Raw genomic sequence first — 20,419 nt, 5'->3', positions numbered from 1 at the left:
AGTGTACTTGTTAGTGACAACGGCCAGATCGTATACCGATTTGCACTCAACGTTGTCACAGATTTCTAGGAGTTCTGTAATAGGATGACCACACCGGTGATGAATAAAAATCTTGCGGGTGCACATTGTGGTGGTTTGGTCGATGTGTGCGTAGTGGGATTTGAGGACCCAGAGGAATCAAAGTATGAATGTGGAAGAGACGTGAGATTATTTGAGGTGCCGTGTACTTGCGTGTGAAATGGACTCCTGTAATTCGAATATCTGAGAATATGTAGTAAGGGTTTAAAGAGTGTCCTAGATGTCTCTTACCTTCCTAAGGGTGCCTTTATATTTATATCCCGGGACATTTGCGAGCTCAAAGAAGAGGACGGGATTTCGTATCCTGTTGTCAATCTAGTGTATGCTTTCAAGTCAAGTTGGACCTTACAGATTTATTATATTCGGCTCCTTAATAGAGGTAGTACGATTTCAGGATATGATGGTGAGCCGGCCATGCTTGCACAGGTGCAGTATTTTGGAACCACACTATTATAATAGTGAAAGGGTGCTTGCCCCCCATCTACCCCGTGAACATTTGAAAGAAGAGGTAATGTGACCAAAAAAGAGGGTGAGAGTGGGAAAGTCGGGCGCATAGCTATTATAGGAGGTTGACCTTTACAACTCATTCAGATATGACATATCCACTCGAACTCTGTTCATCAATATGCAATAAATGAGGTACCCAGATGGCCTCAATACTGTGTGGTAGTAAGGGACTTAGCAACACGCAACACGCGAATGGACATAATATCATGAAGGAAATTAATGGATCGTAGGTATCGATAAGGCAGAGGGGAAGACAGATCGGAATCAGAGGGTGGACATCAATTCTAACCGACCTCATAAGTAACACAACAGGCCAAAGCCCACATGTAAGACTATGCCATTATTGTCTCATCGTTATGGGTATCTTCGTATCGACCTCTGTCTTACCCTCCCTAACCGAGATTCAAATAATGTTTTAGTCTTCAGTAAGCCGTTTATTCGTCTCGATTAAACCCTATCTTTACTAATAAAAACTAGGTCCTTTTCCTATTTCACTATTGTCAAGTCACTTTTACATTCCAGATTCGCCGCTTTCGACTACTCTTTAGACACTATCCAATATGTGGCATTTATTCACTACTCCAGTGATTTTACATCATAGAGATAAACTCGCATTGCAGCCAGACACTGTTGCAAACATGCGAAGCACCATTCGGAATACTCGTAGGGAAGGTATCGTAGCTTCCATTTTGAATTACTCGCCGCCTTTATCCTTATCTAAGTTCTGGACTTATTGGCAAGCCTCCACAGTTGGTTATAGCTAGCAAACGCATGACCAGTGCGTATAAGGGTCACCGTTGATACGTCGCCGTCTTATGGTCTGTTATATGTACGGCCTATTCTTGCTGTATTGGTTTTTCAACTGAGAATAAAACGGTTCATGCGATAAAGAAGAATCAAGCAAATAAGAACAAATGGATGACAAGGTCTGCGATGTATATATTTGCAGAGCTATAAAGACCTGAGTTAAAGAGGGGTGGAGGTCGCGTTGTCTCTAGGTTCCAATAGCATTTATTTGTATTATCCTTCTAGTCCTGAGCGTCATGAACGGCGCCTGGAAGTTGACGTCAAATGTGAAGATCGACAAGAAAGGCAAAGAGAAACACCGGTGTATTGTAACAGTGGACTGATGGGATGAGCCGAATGTAACTTGTATCCGCAACGTAGACCATCTTTTTTAATGGTTGGGAACTTGTCGTGGCACGTGTGAAGGCAGACGCAACCACCCGAGCCGCTTCCTGCCTCGGGATATCCTCTTTTGGGTGTCCGCCAGAGATCATCGAGCAAGCATCAAAGGACAACGGATGATGAAGGGACGAAATATGAAAACGATACCAAAGCGAATACTAATGCAGAAAATGGAATCTAATTTAAGAACAGGAGCGAGGACAGACAAAAACCGGCCGACGAACCACGGCACGCTTGAGTTGTAAGAACGAGAGGGGGACGGCACAGAAAAGCTCTCTTGAAACGGGACATAATAATACGACCGCATGTATATGTGGCATGTCCTTTCAAAGGGCTTCTTCGTCCCCTCCTTACTTTTTGAGGGCATGTCATTTTCAGTTTGTCGTCAATATGATACACAACCCCGGCCGCAGAGATGTGCATGCCGCTTCTCCCGCGTCTATATGAGCTTCTCTCCTTATTCCTTCTTTGTATTATCCCACGTTGACGCCATGAGACGAACCAGTGCAATTGGTCACATGGCGAGATGCCACAGATAAGAGAATGCATTAATTTACTGCATTGGCATTTTTCATCAAACGCTCGTAAACGAAATCAAGATGATCTGACTGCGAGATAATTGCGCGATAATACAAAATGCCTAGGTATATGCGATTACAACAAACAGCCCCTCTTCATCATTGCATCATAATTATTTTTGTTTGCGACCTGGACCTCCACATACCATATTCATTATTAGGTCTTTATGGGCACCTCTCTCCTTTCCCCTCTTTCAGTCATTGTTCTTTCATACTGAGGCACACACTTGTCTACGGTATTCAAAAGTGCCTTCACCATATTGTATTATTCTTTTTAGTCAAGGTTCGCCTAAAGAACAAAAAGAGACAAGGAGGCCTCCGTGCGTGGTTGGATATGGTTACAAGAGCGGTGTTGTGGACGTTTCATTTAACGGTCGCCCTCCCACGTGTCCCACACCTCTTGGCTACCGCCACTGACTGCACTGCATAGCACCTCGGCGTGGGAAGCAAGCGCAAGCACGACAAAGTGTAGCACGAACAACAAGGCACTGACGCGCCAGTCCCAGCGCCACTGGGGTTGGGGACGTGTGTGGGTTGGGTAGCTAATAAATGTTCGGGTACTGTTGGTGCTGTCGGCGCGGGGGACGCCGAGGTCGAGGGCGGCTAGAAGCAACAGCGATGCGCCGACACCAAAACGGGTAGTATAGGGCCAGCATGGTCTGGTGAGGCTGGCCATCTTGACGAGAAATAGGACGGTACGAAGCGCAAAGTCGACGGTGGCGGCGTGACGTTGCAGGAAGAATGCGGTGCGGTGGCGCGCCTCCACAAAGGGAGACTGAGGCGGTGGCATCAAGAGATACGGGGGCACCGCGGCGCTGTCAGATTGCCGTCCCAGTAGAGGCGTGGCCATGTGTGGCCGTGGATCTCGGTCGCTTTCATTGGCTCTCTCGTCAAAATCGTCGCCGTCTGGATGGAGTTGCCGCTGTGGCCGCCGCCGAGGCGAGAGTGCTACGGGAGTTGTTTGTGCGGACGCGCGTTGTTGGCCTACGTCGGCACTCCTGGTGATCATCGGGTGGCCGCCTCGATCGGGCGACCGACCGGCATGACTACCGTGGCTACCATGGCTGCGTGTAAGTGTGAGTGATGTTGAGGAACTGTGGCTGTTCGAATGTGCCAAACCGTTGCGCGCCGAAGACTGTACGAATGGCGAGGGCAGGTCGTCCGAGTCATCAATAACAGCCTCGTCCAAGTCCTTGACACGCTGAGTCGTCTCTCCCTCGAGAGGGTTAGTTGTTTTGGAGGGATCAGGTACGGGCGTGGATGAGAGGGGTGAATCAAGATTCTGTATGCGACGGCCACTGATCCCGACGGTTGGTGATATGGTGGCCGACGAGGATGAGCCGCTCCGGGGAATCCCAAAGCCGACCCCGTCGAGGCCGTTTGAATCAGTGCGCATCGCCAAGAGCACCTCGTTGGCGCTGGGTCGCTCGGCAGGGTTGACAGACAGCATCCGCATCAGCAGCTGGTACAGCTTGGACGGCAGGTCAGGCCGCTCACGACGCTCGTAATGAAAGCCCTTCCAGCCCGATATCTCGGCACGCAGCTCATCGACGTCCTCGAGCTCTTCGTTGACGGCATTGGCGCTGCGATACGGCAGGCGGCCAAAGCACATAAAGTACAAGATCATGCCGAGCGAGAAGACGTCCGACTTGGTCGTGAAGTTGCCGTAGAGCCCAGTGACAGTATCCTGCCGCAACACTTCGGGTGCACAGTACGATATAGTGCCCGTCGTGCCCGTCGATTTGCGTGCAACATTTTCAGCCTGCACCTCGCCAAAGTCACTGATCAGACAGGTGATGATGCGGCCTTCGCGGTGCAATAGGCAGTTGCTAGGCTTGAGGTCGCGGTGGATGTAGTTGGCGGCATGCAGATAGGCCAGGCCGGATGTGATGTCTTTGAAAAGTGAGTAGATCTCGTCAAAGGCCAGGTGTCGGTACGATCCAAAAAGATCCCGCGGCCGCTCAGCCTGGCCTTTAGATACACGGCGCATACGGGCCTTGAGCTCCTCTTTGGTGGCTTCTTTAGGCTGGTCTCCAATGATGTAACGGTGCAGGTCGCCGCCGTTGCAGTACTGCTGCAATATGAACGCGCAGGCCACGCTGGGGCCGAAGCGGTTGAGCGTGACGTTCTCGAGCCATACATGGCGATACGACACGAGATTCGGGTGCGACAGCTTGGCCAGCAGCTCGACCTCGACAAGGACCTTCTCAAGCCAGGCATGGTCGTCGCCAACAGGCACACGTTTGCATGCAAAGTAGCCCAGCTGGCAGCCGTCGATTTCGTGCCGAACCAGCAACACAACACCCTTGCCGCCGCGTCCGAGCTCGCGTTCCTCGACGAAAAAAGTCTGGAAGTAGTTGGGACTGAACGCCTCCTTGTTAATGGGATTCGCCGCGTCGTTGGGCACGTAAGGAGTGCTGGAGACGAACTCGGCGTCGTTGGGCATGTCGCGGGGTACGGAGGAAGATGCAGAGGCGGCTGCAGGTGCTGCACTGCCGCCGTCGGGGTCGAACGCGTCACCGTTGCCGTCGACCGAGGAGACACTGTCCGCATCGGTGTCGGTGTCGGCCTCCGCACGTCCGACGAGAGGTTGGAACAGCCGTCGAAGCGGACTACTTCGTCCTGCGCGAGGTGTTGTGCCCGACGATCGGACTCCCGAGACCGAAGGCGGCGACGAGAGCGACGGCGCGGCGCGCAGCTGCCCGACATGGTGGCCGGCGCGTAGCATGCGGAAGTAGTTTGGATCGACGTAGCCCTCGTGCCGACCGTAGCCATGGTGGCCCGTTGAGGAGCTGTTGCGGAGACTGTCGTCACCATAGTGAGGCCGCTCGGGCGAAGCCGATCGTAGTGGACGGTGACATGTCGGGCACTCGGCAACGCCGCGGATCTCGAGTCGTTGCGATGTCGGATCGTGCACAACAATCGCGTTGCGGTGGCGCCTAGGAGGTCAATTCAATTGTCCTTGTCCTCTAGCAGAGGTGAAGCTCAATCCCTAAAGCGGAGCTCCACATGACGTAGTCGGGGTTCTTACAGCATGATTTCTCGCCCTTCCTGCGGGTGGTAGGGAATCAGGGACATGGTTGGTCGTTCGCTGTTCTCGAGTGAGCGAGACGACAGGGAGTGAATGCATTTCTGGCTGTGTGCGGAAGAGAGTTGTCGATAGATTCTTCTCTCCGTTTTGGCAAAAGCCAAACGAGAGTCGACAAAACAAGTTCTTTGTGTGGTTCGTTGTTTCCGTAAATGGACAGGGCCAGGTCGTACCCATTGGTACGACAAAGGGAAAGAGCGTCGTAATTGTAAACCGCAGGAAAACTGCAAGTGTGGCTGGCACGAGCACTGCTAGCGCGACGACCTTCTGCGGGGAACGCACTTGCCCTGGCCACACGACCCGCAATTTAGCGCGCCAGAGCCAACCTGGAGGTTTAGCTTCAGCTACCAAAGAACGTCTTCCAATAATCGCCAAAAAAAAAAAAAAAAAAAAAAATCATGAATTATATGTGTATGGACTAATCCCCAATTGAGTGGAGTGATACACGTCGTGCCACTTCGACTTCTCGGTATCCCTGGTGAATGTTTTTCTTCTCTTTTTTTCATTTTCATATCGACTTTCAGAAAGAACAATAGGTATAAACTATATGATCCCGCGGCTACCCTAACCGGTCTTTGCAATCTTGTATCTTAGAGCAGTCCGACTCGTTACAGCATATCGAGTGAACGATTATTTTGTTGTCGACCCCAACCAATTTTGCCCTCGCGCCTTCAAGCTATATCCCATCAAAAATTCAGGCCGTAGACGTCACCCCATTCTTCAGGTGCATCTGGCTCCCCTGCACCGCTCTTTGCAGCTGCATCAGCAACCATATTCGCCTCTCTTGGAATTCTCCAGAACTTAACAGCCATCCCGTTGTGGTCGAAACGCTCAACCTCCCCCAGTAGAGCCTCCCACATATCCTTATTCTTGACGGGCCCCAACCGCGTCCTCCAGCCGTTCCGGATCCATGTCCGAGCCCAGGTGGTGCATCCCTCGACCGCATATTCAGAATCTGTGGCAATGACGAGCGTGTGGAAACCCTCTCCGGGCCAATACCGAAAGCGCAAGGCTGCAATGACGGCACGGAGTTCTGCCCGGTTGCTGGTCTGTTCATGGGGATCGCCGAAGGGGCCTTGTTTCTCTAAACGGAACGATACAGTGTGCTGGTCACCCGACGGACCAAGTCCGTCCCAGAAACCGCAGCCGGCGGTTGGGTTTCGTTGGCCGTTGTTCAGGCAAGCACCGTCTGTGCGGATCAGGCCGGTACCAGTGTCATTTCGGAGAGTGATTCTGGGGAAGACATATGAGCAAAATGCCATCTCTCGTTACTTGTGCGTGTACATATACCTACCTTGTCACAGCCATATTGGCTTTGCGGCCAGAGAACAGCTCCAGAGGAGCAAGTGGAGCTGCTGGGGTGAATTTGGTAGGAAAGACTTGCCCGGTTCCTCGAATCAGTTCTAGGCCAACGGTCGGGGGTGCCAAAGGAATGTTGTCGTTTGTGAAGTCATCCTCATCTTCATCCTCATCTTCATCCTCATCTTCCGCGTCGGTATCCTCAACATCGGAGCTTCCACTAAGAACATCATCCATGAAGCTGTAATCCGAGCAGCACCGGGGGCAGACAACCAGACCATGAGGGCCACAGACCACGCGACCATTAGGGAGCTCACAGGGCCCCTCCTCGTCGTCGCTACTGCTTTCACCGAGTGGGATCAGCCCTTGGGCTAGGTACCAGCCGCGAGGCATAGCTGTAGGTTAAGATGGTGGACGCCGACTAAGCTTGGAGACAATTGTACATGATGTTTGAAAACACATTAGGGTTACTGGGTTAACGTTGCACGGCATTCTAAAGGAATGGCTGGCGAGGCCTCTCTGGGACAGGACAACCATCTAGGGGCCTGCACGTGACCTTCAGGGCCGGTGGGTCCGACAAGTAAGGTCACGAAGACGAAGCACGTAATCTACGTCATCATGCCGTAGTATCTGTTCCCAAATCGACAAATACGAAGTCTAAATGAGCTCGTTTACATGAATGTCCTAGCTAACTATGTGTTAAAGAAAACAGTCCAAGCCGTGCACAGGGTGCAACAATGAGCTCTTCGAACAAAGCTTCTCGGCCTGCCTGCTACCGTTTCATATCGATTACAACCCGGGCAACCCGACGACGCGCCGCAGGGCCGGTACCCACCGCGGCAGCACGTACACACTGTAAAAGGCCACCAGCGCAACGAGAAGACCAGTAAGCTTTTCGAACCACGTGTGGAAGTAGATTGCTGTCATCAACAGCATCCACAAACTGAGGCCAATCGCGGCTGCAGTCACGCGCAGGGCAACGCGCGACAATAGGGCCGCGTTGGCACTGCGGGTATCAGGCTGCATGAGACCGGCACGGGCTGCACTGCTGTTCTGCTCGCCGGTTCTGCCGGTGGCTAGGCCGGCCTCGACTTCGGCCGACTTGACAGCGCCGTCGTCCATGACCAGCAATCGTGTGTCGACGACACGCGCTGCGCTGCTGCTGTGGCTCGTGCTGCCAGACACGCCACCCGAGATGGCCGCTCGCCGCTGCGCCTGGCGCCACAGCACCCAGCCAACCTCCTGCGCCAAAAACGTCGTGCCCAGCACCAAGAGGAAAACGTGCCCGCTAATGTCGTGACCGCCGCGCCACTGGCCGCCGGCGTGCTTGCAGGCCGAAGCCGTGGCGGCCTCTAGAAACTGGTATGTCGCTTCGGCGTGCTTGCCACCCTCGCCCGACGAAGCAGCCGCACCCGCCTCGTCGGTCAAAGCCTGCAGGGCCTGGCAGCCGCCGCCCGTGAGGCGGTAGTTGCGGTCGATGAGGGCGGGACCAAAGAACCACTGCGTGACGAGGAACCACCAGCCGGTGACAAGGCCCCATCGGAGGACAGCGGCAGAACGACGGCCCAGAACGTGTTTTCGGGGTGCGCTGGGCTCAGCATAGTACGGGTGGGTGCCGACAAAAAATGCAAACGTGACCGTGATCCAGAACCAGCCGCGCTTGACGAAGAAGACGTTGAGTAGGTTGTCCTTGCGCGCAAAGTAGCTCGGCGCGAGGCTCGGTGTCTGCGGGTAGTGCGCTGTTCCTGAGCCAGGCCCGCTGCCTGTCGAAGCTGCTCCGGCGGCGGCGGCCGCGCGCGTCTGCGGGGACAGCAGGCTAAAGAGGGTGCCGAAGAGGAGGAGAACCGGGAAGACGGCGAGAAGGAGGGACTCGCGCGAGGTCGGCAGGAATGGCGAGCCACGGCGCGCTGCAGGAGCGGGGGTAGAGGATGCAGACGCAGGCGTATCGGCCATCTTGGGCTTCTGTCGCAGCTGAGGTTCGGCCGGTCGAGGCGATGAGGCCATAACGGAAGTCGAGGTTGAAGGGGAGGAAGGGGAATCAAAGAATCAAAGCTGTCGGCCAAATTGTATGTAACTGCTACCTTGCGAGGAAGCAAATTGATAGATCAGAAAGAAAGAAAGCCAATGGGCCGTGGAGAAGCGAGGAAGAGGCCACGGTGCCGTAGGCCGTCGCTGGCATTCGAGGCAGCAATGGGACATCAATGAATCGAGGCGCTGGGAACTTGGGGCCAAAATAGCGTCGTTTGGCTTTTGCTACCAGAGCTTGTTCAGCAACCGAGCAAAAACCGATGACGTCTGGATATCGATCACGTGCCAGACGCGAAACCAGACCCACTTCAGGTCTCCATCAAGCCAACGATACAACACACTTACACCTGGTCGTATCATACATTGACAAACTTTTCGCAGCAGATGACTTCTCGTTTGCATTGTATCACAATACAATTTTAACTTATTATTTTTGAAATTTTGTTTTATTACGGTCAAGGTTTCTACCCGACAACTTTTCAAAAAGAGGCCGTGCTCTCTTTGAACTTTTAATCTTCGACAATGAAAATGAAATGGTCTGTCCACCGACGCCAATGCACATGCATTTTCCAGCTGCCCGAAGACAGCCAGACATGATGAAAAACGAATAGAAGGGGTGAAATGGAGGGTTATGAAACGGGGCAGTGAAGCGAGTGTGACGAATCGAAAGGAGGTTGGTTTGTGGTTTATGAGTGAGGGATGGTGGTGATGAAAGGAAAAAGAAAAAAAGAAGAAAAAAGAAAAAAAAAAAGAAACGAGAAGAAAAAAATGTTCAAGTGAAGATCCCAAATGGCAAGATGGCAGACGTCCTGACCCGTTGATCGTAATCGTATCATGGTCATGGGTTCATGTTCATTGAGGTAGTGACACTACGCCTTCACCGAGACGAGCGCCAGCGTCGCGCAGAAGTTGTTGCGGTTGTTGGCGTCCTTAGCCACCGACACTCCGTTAACGTTGACCATGTTGACCGAGGCCTTCGTGCTGAGGCCGTAAAGGAACGCCTGGGACGACTCCACGCTGACAATGTTGTCTTGGCAACTTTCCGTGTCCAGGCACGTCTGGTCGTAGTTGTCAAAGAAGGAGTAGAGACCAGCACCATACACGAACACGTCAGTCGAGTTGATGATGCGCAGACCCCAGGCACGAGCGCAGGTCGCGTCAGTGCACGATTCAAAGCTGGGGTCCGACAGTGCAGTTTGGCTGGCATACGGCGTCCGCGCGTCGGGGTTGCCCTGGTAGTAGGGGGTCTCCGTCTGGATCAGGCCCATGTACACATTGCTGGCCGAGGTGAGCTGGTAGTTGTACAGGACGCTGTGCTCCGAGGCGGTGCCGACCATCCAAACGGGGCCCCGAGACTCGATCAGAACACCGCGACCGTTGAAGACGTTGATCTGCTGCGATTTGGCCGACGGCTCGAGGTCGTGATCAGCAGTCCAGAACCAGGCGTTCTCCACGTAGAGCGACGAGGCACCCGAAGTGACGTGCAGCATGAGGCCAGCACCCAGACAGTTGGGGTCGGCAGGCGCAGTGACGGTCGGGTTCTTTGCGCACTGGGCCAGCTGCAGGTTCGTGCCGGCAGCACCACCGATACGGACGTGCGCGTCCCATATGCCAGCAGCGCCAGCAGACGAGCCCTTGAGGTTCCACTCGACCATGACGGCACCGGGCTGGGGGCCGACCGTGGCAAACAGAATGTCAGAGATCTCGACAGCACCCGAGTCGCCGGTCTGGCCTACCTGGAAGACTGGCTTCGTGTTACCAGCGTCCGAGAAATAGCCGTTGCCACCGGCCATGATGACGGGCCAGATCTCGCCAGTGATACGGACGTTGGGGGGGACCTTGATGGTACTGGTGACGAGGTAGTTGCCGTGGTCAAAGTACACAATCTGGCCCGAGGTGATGCTGTTGAAGACAGCCTGGATGGTGGTCGTGTCATCGGTCACGCCATCGCCCTTGGCACCAGCAGCCTTGACAGAGACAAAGCTACTGGCGGGGACAGTCTCGTACTGGGGACGGCTGCGCGCAAAGATCTTGCCAGTGGAGTCGAGGAGGACCGATGGCTTGTTGACGGCCGTCTGCGAGCCCTGAACCGCGCTGCTAGCGCCGCCAGAGCTGGGAACATTGCCCTGAATCCACGAAGTGATCTTGGTGTTGCCGGGCAGGATGGTGGACGAGCTAGTCGAGTCGGAAACGGCAACGGGCACGTTGTTGGTCATGTCAACATTGTCAATGACGAGCGTGCCGTTGGTGGACGACGACACTGGGTGGTAGGCGGTCTTCACACCAATAGGCGTGTTAGTGACGGTGCTGTCGAGGAAGAGGACCGAGCCAACGGTCTGGACGGAGCCGCCGTTGCTCATATCAACGCCGACACCGCAGTTGTTGATGGTGACGTCCTGCAGCGTCCAGGCCCAGTTCCAGTTCATGAAGATGGCAGTCTGGCAGTTGTTGAAGGTGAGGTTGCGGGTGGTAAACTGCTGGTTGCCAAAGAAAGCGCCGTACTCGCCGCCGTTGAAGACCAGGTCAGCCATGAAGCCACCAGAGCCGTTGTCCATGAAAATGCCGAGCTGCTTGTTGGCAGTGCCGCCGTCGGTGCGCATGTTGAAGACGATGTTCTGCAGGCTGGTTGCCTGGGCGACCTGCCAATGAATACCGGCGCCTGCAGTGAAGGGCATCTGCGTGAGGTCGATGACGAAGTTGCGGACCTGGCGGAAGAAGTTGTTCTGGTTGGTCCACCAGTTGTTGCCGGTGTTGTCATAGGGATCCGAGTCAACCACGGCTATGCCGGTAAAGCTAGCACTGGCAAGCAGGGTGGGCGGGTTGATGGCGTCACCGACGAGCTGGGTGTAGTAGTACTGGATGATGGGCGCGCTGACGAGGTACTTGCCGGGCGGGAAATACACAAGAGCAGGCGACGTCGTGCTCGAGTCACAGCCTTGGCCACAGCGGCCGCCAGAGGAGATGGCGTTGTTGATGGCAGCGGTGTCGTCGGTCACACCGTCACCCTTGGCACCGAAGTCCATGACATTGCGAAAGACCTGGTAGTCAGAGGCACCGAACGGCACAGTGCCTCTGCGTTCAATGTTGGCAACCCAGTAGCTCGAAGCAGCCGCGGCAGAGGCGGTAGCCCCGTCGCGCTCGGCGATGGGGTACTCGACGGCAGGTGCCGCGACAATGGGAGTAATGAGGCTTGCAGCCAGCGCGAGCGCGGCTGTAAGGCGAGTAGAAAAGCCCATCTTGCGAGATTAGAGCCAGCTAATGCTTGATGTCTTGTTCTAGTGCGAGGAGGAAATTCCTGTTCTTGCTTTTGATATTAGTTTTTGAACCGAAACGGAAGGTAACCCCAAGGGCAAAAAAGGTTTGCTAAAAACGAATTAAAAAAAGTGTGGCAGAAGGGCAAGAGGAAACAAGAATGGAAATGGAAAGTGTCTTTTGGTTATGTACGGAAGCATGGCAAGCTGTCCAAGTGAACGGCCATCGTGTTCATCCCCCTGAACAGTGAAGTGGCATGTCTGACGGCTCATGTTATATGTGAGGTAGTAGGGATCTGGCATCAAAGGAAAGATCTTGCGCGCAGGTCTTTGTTCTTTGAATGGCCACGAGGTTAAAGAGCAGTGCAGCAAGGGGCCAAAGCAGACTCGCAGGCAACAGAGAATCGACAAGGGAAGCAAGTCCAAAACAAAGGCTCCGTTATTTTGGTGCGGGATATGACGAGGTGACAAGGCGACAAAGCGACAACGACAAAAAGGAACAGCATCGTATTTTGTTGGAAAGGCAAGGAGAATAGTGGCCAACTTACACGAGAGGGCAACGTCGTCCGATGGCGAGTCCACAGTGACAAAGAGGGAAGTGTTGACAGATGAACGAAAGGTTCCCGCTCGAAGAGTAGGATCGTCGACTTTATATATGCAAAAAGAAGAAAGCGAAACTGGGGACGAAGAAGACAAACAAAGGATAGAGGGCGACTTGCGCAGTTGGGGTCGTCGAGACCAAGACTTGGAAATTGGTATTTTTTTTCAGAGACGTAGGAAACGAGCAGAGAAAAGAATGCAGAGGAAAGGTGGGAAAAGGACAATAGCTATAGCCAAGCGACGGTAGGGCTCTGAAGGACCGAGATGCTTCCGGATCGGTTTGTGGAAGGTAAGGAAGGAGACAAAAGAGGAAGGAGCGACCGGCGTCGTGATAGCTGGTTGTGGTGCGACAGAGGGGAAGAACGATGGGTGCAGCCGATGAAGAGGGAGAGAATCAGGCCGCGGTGGTGATCAACGAGAGTAAGGGTAAAAGAAAGCTAAAATAAAAGACCCGGAAAGAAAAGAAAGAAAAGGAGGTAAAGATAGTCTGGGGGACGACGATGGATGTAGGTCAGAAGGAGGTCGACGAAAATGGAAAGCAGCGAAGATGCGGATATGCACGTCAAGTTATATAATACAATGGGAAGGGGCTCTGCAGACGCAACGCGCCGAGAGGAAGGTGCGTACAGTGAGGGAAAACCTTGACAAGAAAAATACTCAAGGGAGACGCCCAATGAGAAAAATTAAAAAGGAAAGTGAGATGGAAGAGTGAATAAGAGGGCAAGGCGCAGGGGGCCACCAAAGGAACAACGACAGGGGAAAGGGGACGGCGAGTGTGAAGTTTATTGTGCAAACGTGGGACCGTGTGAACCGGTACGAAATAGAGATGAAGACAAGGAGACGATGAAGAGAACGACCAGGGAAGGGAAAACACAGTCAGTGCACTCCCGGTCGCATCGTTTTTATCCTCCGGCCCATGTTGCATGGTCGTGTTAATTCGTACTCCTGTCCTCGATATTCGCCAGGCAGGGTCCGTGGCCACAGCTCCCGGCCGCGCCTTTTTTGCTTGCTCTCGTACATCGTATGCTACGGACATGGCCAGCCTCTTGTCGTCGCGTAGCTGGGCTTTTCATCCACCTCCTGCGCGCGGCTTCACGGTCGCATGCTGGACCAAATGCCACAAGATGGCTTCGGGCGATCCTTGGCCGTGGGCCTTGGATTGGTTACAGGACGTACAAATGGGGCCAAGAGCTACAGGAGAGGTCGGCGGCAAGAACGACGGTCTCGCCAAGTGAGAAAAGCGACTGGGTCGCGGCCTGGGTGGAAGACAAGAGAGCCATTCGAGACATTGCGAAGCCGAAGAACCAGAAACGCATGGCAAAGGGACGCTGATGAGCTGGCCGAGCCCGGTTTGCACATCACTCACCACCGTCTGGGACGGACCTTTGGGCGATCAATTAGTAGTGGTGGCGCTGGTCACACACCGTGACATGATATACGCCTGGTAAGTACCTGACAACGACCCCAATAGTTTTTTTTTTTTGAGCGGGCAGGATGGACATTCTTTCCTCTGATTCTTCGTATAGAGGAATTTTAGACACGTTTTTGCCGTCGTTGGGCAACAGTTGCACGATTGGGCAAAAGCCCTGGGATGCATGAAACGGTGCTTTTCTTTTGGCAGGCGGTTGTGGCGAGTATTAATCACGGGTGGAATGCAGAGCCTGAGCCTCTCCGTACTTACACCTCGATGGCCGTCATAACAGGGTGGTTGCCGTCCAAGGGATTCGCTGTCGTGCGTCCAGGAGATTGGGGAGGGCCAGAAGTGGTGGGCGCATCGGCAGATCCCTGAGTGGGGCGTTGCTGCAAAGTCACGCAGCGCGTAAATTGGGTGCTGGGATACATGGAAGGGAATGATGAGGATCGCCCACTCTTGCCTAAATAGGACAACGGGGCGACGATCGGAGTCCTTTTTTGGAGGGAAAGAGCGCGGAGTGGCATGCACTGTCGCGCTTTCCCAGCTTGCACTGCTTTGCGGAGGCAAGAACGGAGGAGGCAAGAGGCCAGCCAGTTAAAGGAGCAGTGACGATGTTGAATTCCGATTACAAGCCATTGTTGTCTCTTTGGAAGCTTGTGATGCCTCGCCAAGCGCACCCTATTACAGTTACCATTGAGGCCTGAATCGCACGTCAGGTCATTTCCAGGCACAGCTCTTGGCCGCAGCCCATGTGGCTGGGCCACCTCCAACCACCAATCAGGTATTCTGCCGTTTGCCTCCATTGCCTCCATTCCGCATTCCCCTTGTTTTGGAAAAAAAGCAAACGGCCACGGCCCCCAACGACTGGTAGTCACCTTCTTTCAGAGCATTCTACCCATTAACAGACGCACAGATCACAAAGTAGACGTGTTTCAAAACGGCCCCGTTGCCACCAGTTGATTGGCAGCACACCATCTGATCTGTTGTCCCATGTTTCGACCATGTTCTTTTTTTGTGGCCTTCAGCTATTGGGCCTTTCTGACGTATGAATTCTTCTGTTTTTAGGAGTCTTCGCACGTTTTGTTGGCCATCGTGAGCCTTTACCCCTTGCTGTGAATCCACGACAACTGTCTCATCACAGCGGAAAAGCGGCAAGCAGGACTTTCCTCTCGTCACGCTTCTCAGCGAAATACCAAGAAACGAGACAGAAGTGTGGTCATCTGCTCCGAAAATGTGGCCGGACGATGGCAGCCATCATGTGCCTCTCGTCGATCTCGGGGCATCACACCCTGGAAAATGGCGAAGAAAAGAGAATCAGTAGAATCAGAAAGGGACAAAATGAAGCTGCGATTGCCTGCAAGGTTAAGGCGAACACAGCCAATCCAGAGAAGAGACATCCGACAAGTCCCAAAACAGACTTGACGATGCACAACGTTGCATCTTGCACCGTTGTTGCACTGCTACGTCTGTGTGCGTTTTCCTGCATCGACCGCTGCCAGCGGCATGCAATCCAATCCTCCTTGCACAACCTCAAGATCTTGGGCTCCATGTCCCGAGATGCGCATTTGTTTGGCTGCGCACAAGTCAAGTTGTTTCTGCGCCACATCCGATCAGATTCCCGGCATCGAGCCCCTGTCCGTCAACAAAAGAGTAAGCCTCCGTGCGACGTAATTACAGCCTCCGGAAATCGCCAGGCCCCCCAGGCCACTAACGACGAATATTGCCGGACCATGCCCTCTAGCTCTGCGTTCGTGAAACATCGTGCGGCGGCTGCCCATGACCTATTGTTCGGCGCCTTCCAGGGCATTCCCCTCCCTGGCGTGTTTACGCTCTCCTCATTTGATGATCTGTGTCGTAGATTGCCTGTGTATCTCGACAATGCGCTCCTTGCAATCCCCGTCACTTATCCTTGTGCCGGTCCCCTATGCTTGTCCCATCTCTTCTCCTCTCCCATGATTTCTCGGCGAGATCCCATCGCAGCTTGTGCTTGGATTGGCTGGCTGTGGCTGTGACTACGAAGCATGGCCGTTGCGGTTCTTTCCTAGGGCCTCGATTGGTAAATTATCGTCGGTTGTCCTTGTTTCGAAACCATACTGCGTCCCCTTGATTTTGGTCAATAAAGTATGTCGTACAATAATAGTACATTGGATGGCAATGCAGATTGTCTCCCCACTGTGCTCATGCATAGGCTCTCCAGGCCCCTACGCTTGTCTAAGTGAAAACGTGTGACATCGAGGGCCTTCGCATCGACGGCAACTTCATTCATCATGCATCCGCTTCGAATTTGGTTTCTCTTCCATAGACGCCTTTCAACTATATGTCACAAGCCCAGTGTAATTCCTCCTATTTCCACTCCGTAATTGAACAATACGCCACCGTAAGGCCGCACGTCTGCGCGTCACTGCCCTTTTCTCCAGCATCATGGCCATCCGATATCCGTTCAGATCCACGCGTTAGGAGAGATGAGGCCCTACGAGGTAGACTAAGATATGCAGCCCCCTTTGAGCCTCCTCTTGTCCTGTGGAGAAGACCGGACCAGGTGTGGCTTTACGGTTAGCCAGGCGGCGATCGTCCGACTGCAACTCTGGTAATAACGCCGCATCGCGCCGGGGAGTATCGCCAACTCACCATTGATCTCCGGGGTATTCAAAATTGTCTGCATGTGTTCTCCACTTTCTGCTCTTCCCAAGATCTTCGCATGGCATCTGCCACCGGCTTCCCCAGGCTTCCTGCTGGATGAGTATCGTCATATCCACAGTCCACCCGGCGCGTCGTGCGGAGAAATAGGTTATTTGCACCCTTCTTCCCATTTCGTGGTCCCCATCCCGCTCCGAGATAGGCCCGGACAAGTGCTACACGATGCCTGTCATCGATCTGCCATGAACAGGAGGGTGCCATGAACAGGAGGGCAACGTTTCGTCACCATGGCCCAATGTACGGTGGGACATCATGCCTCCTTTATTCACATGTTCTCTGACGAGGGTGATTGGCATTTTCAAGTCGACCGGAAATCCGCGGTGTAGTATCGCGGACTAAAGGACCGGTCGAGTGCGACTATAGGTTTTTTTAAACTCATATGGCTGATCTCGAAAAGTGAAGATCAGATCTAGTGTGAGTTAGGAGATTTGCCCAAAAGTGTAATGCAAAACAGGTCAATTATTCTATCGTTGGGTGCCAAGAAGTAAGAAGCCAAGATGAAGACGCAAAAAAGACAAACACCAGCCCGTCTAGTTTTATGAACGCCGTTGGCAATGCTTGCAGGGGAAATAACTCAACAAAAAAAACGTCAGTAAGAAAATGACAGGAAAGCAGCCGACAGTAAACCCAAGAGTTCCATCAGAGCAATCCAGCACTATGTGATCGATCCAAGGGTGCAAAAGTGTGGACGACTGGTACGTAGACCAAACGGTCGCCCAACTTCTATGTGTAAACGCAAAAAAAAAAACCCCCCAAAAAAACCAAGTTCTAACACCACCTCAAAATGTATGCCATGTAATGTCCTATATGTATCCAAAACGAGAAATTATAAAGAGTCAGAGGAAAAGAAGTAAACAGCGCAGTCGTCACAAAGGAAATTCGTTAAAAGGCAGTCGCAGCTTCGTGTGCTGCCTGTGGAGGAGGGGCATCCAGCACGGTCGGCATCCAGTTCATGTGTTCGTTAGTTGCGACTGTCGTGTCACCCGTCGCGCAAGTGGAAGCGCATATGGCCGCGTTCGCATCGGCCGTCTCCAGCATGTCAATGCCGTCAATGCCAGCGCCAAAGTCCATCACCAGAATCTTGGGATCCTGACCCGTGCTGATGATGCGGCGGTAGTCGCTCTTGGCGCTCAGCACCCAGCTCTGGTGCCACTGCGGGAAGTCCAGAAGCTGCTGGCCAGTTTCCATGTCAAAAACCTTGATGTCGCGGTCGTAGCTGGCGCTGACGAGACGGCCCGACACCGAGTCGATGTGCAGGCTGCGGACGAGGCTTTCGTGCGCCTTCATCTCGCGCACACACTCGCCGGTGTTCGCGTCCCAGATGCGGATGACGCGGTCGTTACCCGCCGACGCCACAAAACGCCCGTCCTCGGAGAATTGGCTGCATGCCAGGCCCTTGGTGTGGCCCGTGAACTCGCGAATGGCCTTGCCAGTCTCGATGTTCCACAGCTTGACGCGGAAATCACCCGAGCACGACACGATTGTGTTGCCACGCATCTGGACTGCGTTGACGGGACCGGAGTGGCCTCGCAGCTGCTTGAGCATGGCACCGGTCTCCCGATCCCAGACGCAAATGGTGACGTCCTTGCTGCAGGTGATGATGTAGCGGTCGTCGAAGCAAAGGTCGAGAACAGCCGCCGTGTGGTGGAGGAGGCGACGAATCGGGCGATAGCCCGACTTGACCGAATAGACGATGCACGACGAGTCCGAGCTGCCAGTCACGAGGATACGGTCATCGTACTGCAGGCAGAGAATGGAGGCCGAGTGGTGCATAGGGAAGCTGACCGCTGCGGGCATACTGTTCGAGCTACGGGTATGATAAGCCGTTGTGATATAGTGAGCGGGCTGGCCGTCGTCGTCGTAGAGGAGCTTGGGGTCGCGCACGACCTCGGGAGGGCCAATGACAAGACGGCATGCGAGGGTGTTCATGTCCCAGATACGGATAGTCTTGTCACGAGAGCCCGTAATAATTTTTTGTCTAGAGGTAATTGGTTAGCATGACGGCGCTTGTATTTTCGTTGGAGAAAACATAGGGCTGTGGACGTACTCGTCGAATTGCAAACAGTAGATGCTATCAGAATGGCCGTTGAGGTAGACAGGGCGTGTCTTCCCCTCCTGCCAGCGACGGTCGAGTTCCTGCTTCACGCGATAGATCTGACGCCAATCGCACGAAGGGCGAATGGGCGGCACACCAAGGCCGACACCCGGCTGGACAGGTCCGCTGGTAGCGTAGGTGGTGGTCTTCTCGCGAAGAAAAGACTCGCGCCAGATGTGTTGATTCCGGACAGCATCGAACCACGCACGCGACACGCGCGATGCGGCAGAAAGGCCCGCCGCATCCAGTTCCGACAGAATCATGATGGCCAGCTCCATTGGCAGGTTACCAACAAAGTCAACCTTGGCCACATCAAGCTGAGGTGCCACCCCAGAAGCGCAACTCAAGGCGCTGTACGACTCCTGTCCATTGGCCTCGTCGGCGCTGTCCGATTCTGTGGATGTAATGGCAATACCAATGCCGGATTCACGGTCGTTGCCGACTTCGTCCTGCTGAAGCCACTTGGGCTGCAACACCTGGAGGATGTCCGTCTGAATGGCGGCAGCAGCAGCCGCGCGAGCGGCACCCCCTGTATTAGGCGGGATGATAGGCGGGCGTGACCGGAAAACAGGCGGGCCATGCATCGACGACAGCCCGCCAGGCAGGGGCGCTGACGAAGACAACGTCGGTGCGAGGCGGTGGTAGTCGCCATCCAAGTCGCAAGACTCGCGAATGGCATAGTCCATGGATTCGGGGGCCATGGTCTCGCCATAGGCATTTGCCGAGCCAGACTCTGAGACGCCCGCAGCCGAGGACGACTCGCTGTCAAAGACACGCGAGTGCCGGAAGCTGGCAGCCTGGCGAACACGACGCCAACTGGAGAAGTTGTGTGACGTCGTCGGCCGAGCGTCTGTGTTGGCAGGCTGCAAACGAACAGGCAGCTTGCCCTGCGCGTGGGACTGGGACTGCGAGTGGGCATGAGAGGAGCGAAGGATGCGGTTGGGAAGGAAGTGGGAGCCGGGATTGGCGGCGTCGTCGGCAGTCGAAGCGGTCTTGCCGCCAGCGAAGGAGGCGCGACGCTGGATGAAGTCGTGCAGAGAGACCGAAGCACGGCGGATCATGCCCTTGATGGCCTTCTTTCCTGGTGCCGACGAGGAGCCGGAGGCATGATGGCCCGCCTCAGCCTCAGCATCGTCGTCGTGGTCGTCATCGCCATCCTCGACCGCGCAGCCGCCCATGTGCATTGCCAGACTCTGAGACCGATTGAAGCGCTCGGAACTCGCGCCGGCCTCGCCAACGCCAACGCCACGAACGCCATGAGCCGGGTGGTGGAAATCATCCATGCTCAGCCGGGCAAACTTCCGCGTCCTGTTGCCAGAACCAAGGCCAGCCATACCGAGTGTCGTTGGAATGGTGAAATGGATCGAAGATTCGGTCGGGGGGGAGGGCGGGATTTAAAGGGCCGAAACAGAGGCGAAAGCGGAAAACATGCAAGGCGTTGTCGCGATGTCGAAGAACGAAAGAACAGCGAGTCGCGACGGTCGCGGGATGGGAGGACAACGAGCGTGTTGGGCACGGGACGGGCTTTTGTTTTGGTCGTTCCCTTTTGGTTGTCGTGGTGTTTTGGTGTTTTGGGTTTGGGCGAAATTAGCAGGG

General features: G+C 54.2%; 5 protein-coding genes across 5 annotated transcripts; all 5 read right to left on the bottom strand.

Annotated features, from left to right (window-relative positions):
* Window positions 1–2,718: 2,718 nt before the first annotated feature.
* SPSK_10336 (protein kinase) lies at window positions 2,719–5,429 on the bottom strand (the record flags this gene model as incomplete). Its single annotated transcript, XM_016736795.1, has 2 exons — window positions 2,719–5,290; window positions 5,383–5,429. 2 exons carry the CDS (start codon window positions 5,427–5,429, stop codon window positions 2,719–2,721), a joined length of 2,619 nt encoding a protein of 872 aa, XP_016584553.1.
* A 696-nt stretch (window positions 5,430–6,125) lies between these two features.
* On the bottom strand, window positions 6,126–7,131 carry SPSK_00855 (ribonuclease HI; the record flags this gene model as incomplete). Its single annotated transcript, XM_016727801.1, has 2 exons — window positions 6,126–6,672; window positions 6,734–7,131. The coding sequence occupies 2 exons, from the start codon at window positions 7,129–7,131 to the stop codon at window positions 6,126–6,128; spliced, it is 945 nt and encodes a 314-aa protein (XP_016584552.1).
* A 396-nt stretch (window positions 7,132–7,527) lies between these two features.
* SPSK_00819 (inositol phospholipid biosynthesis protein Scs3) lies at window positions 7,528–8,742 on the bottom strand (the record flags this gene model as incomplete). Its single annotated transcript, XM_016727766.1, has 1 exon — window positions 7,528–8,742. One exon carries the CDS (start codon window positions 8,740–8,742, stop codon window positions 7,528–7,530), a length of 1,215 nt encoding a protein of 404 aa, XP_016584551.1.
* Window positions 8,743–9,635: 893 nt separating this feature from the next.
* On the bottom strand, window positions 9,636–12,002 carry SPSK_00711 (uncharacterized protein; the record flags this gene model as incomplete). Its single annotated transcript, XM_016727660.1, has 1 exon — window positions 9,636–12,002. The coding sequence occupies one exon, from the start codon at window positions 12,000–12,002 to the stop codon at window positions 9,636–9,638; it is 2,367 nt and encodes a 788-aa protein (XP_016584550.1).
* Window positions 12,003–17,610: 5,608 nt separating this feature from the next.
* SPSK_00700 (F-box and WD-40 domain protein 1/11) lies at window positions 17,611–20,157 on the bottom strand (the record flags this gene model as incomplete). The annotated part of the gene is made up of 2 exons (XM_016727649.1): window positions 17,611–18,706; window positions 18,776–20,157. 2 exons carry the CDS (start codon window positions 20,155–20,157, stop codon window positions 17,611–17,613), a joined length of 2,478 nt encoding a protein of 825 aa, XP_016584549.1.
* Window positions 20,158–20,419: the final 262 nt, after the last annotated feature.

The sequence above is a fragment of the Sporothrix schenckii genome, assembly GCF_000961545.1.
Source record: "Sporothrix schenckii 1099-18 chromosome Unknown Cont48, whole genome shotgun sequence".
Lineage (NCBI taxonomy): Eukaryota > Fungi > Ascomycota > Sordariomycetes > Ophiostomatales > Ophiostomataceae > Sporothrix > Sporothrix schenckii.
The sequence above is the reverse complement of the archived record's forward strand: the minus strand, read 5'-3'. Positions and strand labels throughout refer to the sequence as shown.